General features: G+C 59.3%; 2 protein-coding genes across 2 annotated transcripts; one reads left to right on the top strand and one right to left on the bottom strand.

Moving 5' to 3' along the window:
• Positions 1-7: 7 nt before the first annotated feature.
• On the top strand, positions 8-2,005 carry THPO (thrombopoietin). Its single transcript, XM_029960825.1, has 5 exons — positions 8-50; positions 846-973; positions 1,043-1,129; positions 1,328-1,492; positions 1,598-2,005. The coding sequence occupies exons 1-5, from the start codon at positions 11-13 to the stop codon at positions 1,778-1,780; spliced, it is 603 nt and encodes a 200-aa protein (XP_029816685.1). The 5' UTR covers positions 8-10; the 3' UTR covers positions 1,781-2,005.
• Positions 2,006-2,358: 353 nt separating this feature from the next.
• On the bottom strand, positions 2,359-4,304 carry POLR2H (RNA polymerase II subunit H). The gene is made up of 4 exons (XM_008924480.3): positions 4,226-4,304; positions 3,415-3,508; positions 2,971-3,054; positions 2,359-2,875 (listed from the first exon to the last, which is right to left on the bottom strand). Exons 1-4 carry the CDS (start codon positions 4,272-4,274, stop codon positions 2,758-2,760), a joined length of 345 nt encoding a protein of 114 aa, XP_008922728.1. The 5' UTR covers positions 4,275-4,304; the 3' UTR covers positions 2,359-2,757.
• Between the last annotated feature and the right edge of the window lie 164 nt (positions 4,305-4,468).

The following is a 4,468-nucleotide window of genomic DNA, read 5'->3' as shown; positions in this document are numbered from 1 at the left end:
AGGGCGGAAGATGCAGGGCCGAAGCCCCCAGCTGAGCATGGAGCTGAACAGTGAGTGCGCGGCTGAAAGGGGGGACGGGAGCGCGCAGGAAGGGACAGTGGAGGCTGCGGCCCCAGAGCCAGAGTGTGCCCCGCGTGATGAGCCCCACAGGTGGGCACCAAACCCTAAGGGTGGCTTTGGACTGGTTGGACCTGGCCACCACCAGCGTGCGAGGGCAGCCAAGCATCTCTCCATGCCCATCCTAGGCAAACAGGCTGCGTCGAGGGCTTTTGGGGACAGGTGCAGTGTCAGGGCAGGCAGCGAGGCAGGAGGACGTATGGAGGGCCTGTGGAGAGGAGATGCCTCTTTCCAGGATGGGCAGTCCCTGGGCACAGCAGCACTGGGGGAGGCAGTGCTGGCAGGAGAGCACTCAGCCAGGGCAGCAGCAAGGACCAGATGTTCCCTGTGGGACATTGCAGGCCGGGATTCCCCGAAGTGCACGTGACACCCAGAGCTGCTCTTGGCATAGATCTGGAGGGCTGGCCCTAGTCTGGACAGGGAGTGGAGCTCCACTCCTTTGCCTGGAGCAGGGCCAAAAAACCTGGCACAGACATGGCTGTGGGGCCCCTCGGCACTCACCACTGGCACACAAAGCCCAGCTCTCCCCAGTGAGCAGTGGGCACCCGTGCTGACTGACCAGAGGGCAGTACCAGGCCCTCCTCAGCCCCCAAACCTCTCCCTGCACTCCCACCACAGGGTCATAGAGGCTACCACTGGGATGCAGAGAGGGCTTGCCACTGCAGGCCCTGGGCTGGTACTGCCCAGGGAGGGTAGCACAGTGCCCAAGGTAACCCCATCTTCCCCAGGACTGCTCCTCCTCACATCCTTCCTCCTGCACGTGAAAGAAGACCATGCCAGCCCAACACGGCTGGTCTGTGACAACAGGCTCATCCAGAAGTACATCCTGGAGGCCAAAGACATGGAGAAGAGAGTGGTGAGCATACAATCCCCCCCAAAACCCAAGGAACATGCACAGCTCCTCAACATCTCCTCTCCCCAATAGGGCCAGTGCCAGGCCCTGCCTGTGCTCAGCTGCCCTGTGGTGCTGCCCTTGGTGGACTTCAGCCTCCAACAGTGGAAATCCAAATCGGTGAGAGGGGCTGGGATGAGGGTGCTGGCACTGACATGCCCGCTGGACCGGAGAAGGCACCTTGGGTTGGCACAAGCACCAGAAATGCTGAGCAAGATGCCTGTAGGCATATCTGGTGGCATGGGGGGGTAGAAGACCCCATTCAGACCTAGGGTGGGCACAGGAATGGGTCAGGCCACTCATTATTTGCTCCCCCAGAACGAGACAAAGCGGCGGGAGATCCTGTGTGACCTGGCCCTGCTGGTGGGTGCTGCCACAGGGGCCCTGGGCCAGGTGAGCGAGGAGTGCGGGGCCAGGCAGCTGAGCCACCTTTACCAACATGCCAACTCCTTCTTCCTGCTCCTGCAGACCTTCAGCTGGGAGGTAATACCTTCCCACATGAGCCAGTCCACCATGGCGCAGGTGCCAGCTCGGCTGGGTGGGGTACAATGATGTTTGTCACCCCTCTGTCCTGCTCTCGCCCCTCAGGCAGGACACTGGGAGCTGAGCTGCTCCCCACACTCCATGGAGCAGACCCACATCACCAGTGTCTTCCTCACCTACCGGCAGCTGGTGCAGGGCAAGCTGCGCTTCTTCTTCCACGACCTGGCCAAGGTCTTGTGCAAGCAAGCACAGGGGGGCAGCAGAGACCCTCCGTGCGGGGCCCGGTGAAGCTGCACACAGGGTTCACCCCAATGTGACTTTGGAGAAGTCCTGCTGGACACTGAGCTGTGCTCTGGGTGCCCAGGAAGATGCCCACAAGGAAAGGGTTGGCTCCTGTTCCTCAAGTCTTCGGAGACCATGCAACCCACAAAGGCAAAGAGCGACACCCACGTGCTGGCGGGCACAGGCCCTGCTCCCACCTGGGCAGGCACCTCTACTGTGAATGCTTTTCGATTAAAGAGCTATTTTTCTAAAGGGTTGTGTGTGTCCTCGCCGGGCCCGGGGCAGGAGCAGCCCCTCTGGGACATGCTCCCAGCTTCTGCTCCCTCCCGTGGCAGCCACCAGCACTGCACGGACGCCCGGCCCTGCCCCGCACAGGGCCTGAGCTGCCACTCCTCACCCCTGGCACCCACCTGCCCTAGCACAATCTGTACCTGGAGTGGTGGCAGGTGGAGAAGAGCCCAGGGCAGGTGTGGACTCCTCATCCTTTCGGAAGTGGCAGAGACCCCCTTTGTGCCCTGTGCAGATGTATCCACTCCCTACCAGCCTCATCTCTCAGCAAGCAGAGCCAGGAGTAGAAAACATCCCAGTTTAATCAAAACCAAGTCAGCCTGCCTTGGGATGGCTCCTGAGGGAATGGTCCCCAGGCCCTCGGCAGGCAGGCAGCTGTTCCAGTCTGGTTGCCCCTGGCCAGAGCCAGGGCTGAGCCTACTGTTGAGCACAGGAAGGTGGAGGTGAGGAGATGCCATCAGGCAGGACCGGAGTACACGGCACTGTCTCCACTTGGACGTCAGGCACCTCTCTCCTTCCAAATGGAGCTGTGGATCCCAGCAGGAGTCAGAAGAGGCTGGGATGAAGAGGGGGACTGCTCCTTCCTCCCCAGCCCCAGAGAGGCCAGGAAGCATGGATGCTGTGGCAGAATTTGGGGTCTCGGGTCTCCTGTTTGCTTGCCAGCAGGATGTCTGTGGGTCAGTCATGGAGGTGTGCTAGAAGGCCAACTTCTTCATCAGCAGGTAAACGCGAGAGTCCACCTCAAACCCGTGCAGGTTGTTTGCGTCTCCCTGCAGCCGCATAAGCAGCCCCCCATAGGACACATAGGCAGAGCTGGGACAGGAGGAGAAGAGATATGAGAACAGGGAATCCCATGGGAGACCCAAGCTGAGATCCCAGTGCCCCCCACACCACCCCGGGGCACTCACAGGCGTGTGGCCGCCTCTGTGGAAGTCTCGTCCCCTTCAATCCGGTACACCTTGCCGTACATCACGTACTCAAACTGGTCTGCCCTGCAACAGCACAGCATGAGGTCACCAAGGGATCAAACCTGGGCAGGCCCCCAGCTCAGTGTCTTCTGGGAGAAGGTATCTCACAGTCACAGAATCAATCAGGTTGGAAAAGTTCTTTGAGATCATCATTGACCGATCACCACCATGTCAGTTAGACTATGGCACTCATTGCCATGCCCAGTCTTTTCCTAAACACCTCCAGGGACAGTGACTTCACCATCTCCCTGGGCAGCCTGTTCCAATGTTTAATCACCCTTTCTGTGAAGAAATTCCTCCTGATGTCCAGCCTGAGACACCCAATCTCAGCACTCCCCCTTTTCCCCCGCCCATGCTCACGTGGGTCCCAGCTGGGCCCTGTACCTGGACGGCCGGTCATCTGTGGGGTTGTACTCGCCGTCATCCAGGGTGCCGTCCTCATACAATGTGCTGGCGATGACCAGGCGGAATTTGTCCCCTGGGAAGAGGGCAGAGGAGAGGTGAGAAGGCGGAGGCACAGCCAGAGCAGCAGCAGCCACAGCCAGAACTCAGGGTGGTGGTAAACAGCCACCCTGGTAGGTGTTTTACTTGTGATATAAAAGCCCTGCCCCTGCTGCCAGTCCTCCACCAGGACTGTGGGGAACGAGTGAAAGGTCACACTGAATCCTGTGCTCCCCTATTTCCCACATCATGGAGGAGACCAGAGCCACCAGGACACCACTTCTGGTGTTTTTGTGGGACACGGCAAGATATTCACAGGGAGAGTCCCAGAGAACTTGGCTGGACCCTGGGCAGAACCATGACCCCTGCAGCACCAGTTCCAGCTCTTCTGTGCCTCACTGAGGGCAAATTCTCTTTTTCACCCATTTAGTCTATCTAGCTGCAAAAGTTAATTTCAGGCCTCCCTTAAAGCTTGGCATCAGCAAGTGAGACATTTTCCCCAGACATCTCTGGGGAATGGGACAGAGGTGAGTCTAAATGCACACAGGTGAACCAGAACCCAGCTCAGCCCCAGCACATCGGAAGCGCCCAGAAGCTCCTGTGACCTGGGACAGCACAGGGGTCCAAGGAAGTCTGGGACAACTCATTTCTTGTTCACAGCAAATTCAGGCTCCATCCTCAGAGTGCCTCTCCAGCCTATCCCACCAAAGCTGACAGCGTTGACCCTCTCTGGACTACCAGCCTGATGGCTTACCGAGGTCCACCGGGTAGATTTGGATGTTCACGTCCAGGATGAGATCCATCTTGAAGGACTCACTCTCGCAGTGCAGGCGAGACACTAGGGAGAGCAGCAGAGTCAGGGATCAGTACAGAGAACATCCCCAGGGGCTGGGTGGGAACAGGGCCCCCTCCCCACCCCTGTCGGGCATCTGAGCTGTTTGGGGGTGGATACGGGGATGGCTGCCGGAGCCTGGGAGCTGACGGAGGTGTGCACAGG

This window comes from Manacus vitellinus, unplaced genomic scaffold (assembly GCF_001715985.3).
Source record: "Manacus vitellinus isolate BGI_N305 unplaced genomic scaffold, ASM171598v3 scaffold_29_pilon, whole genome shotgun sequence".
Lineage (NCBI taxonomy): Eukaryota > Metazoa > Chordata > Aves > Passeriformes > Pipridae > Manacus > Manacus vitellinus.
This window is presented reverse-complemented; position numbering and strand designations above follow the sequence as displayed.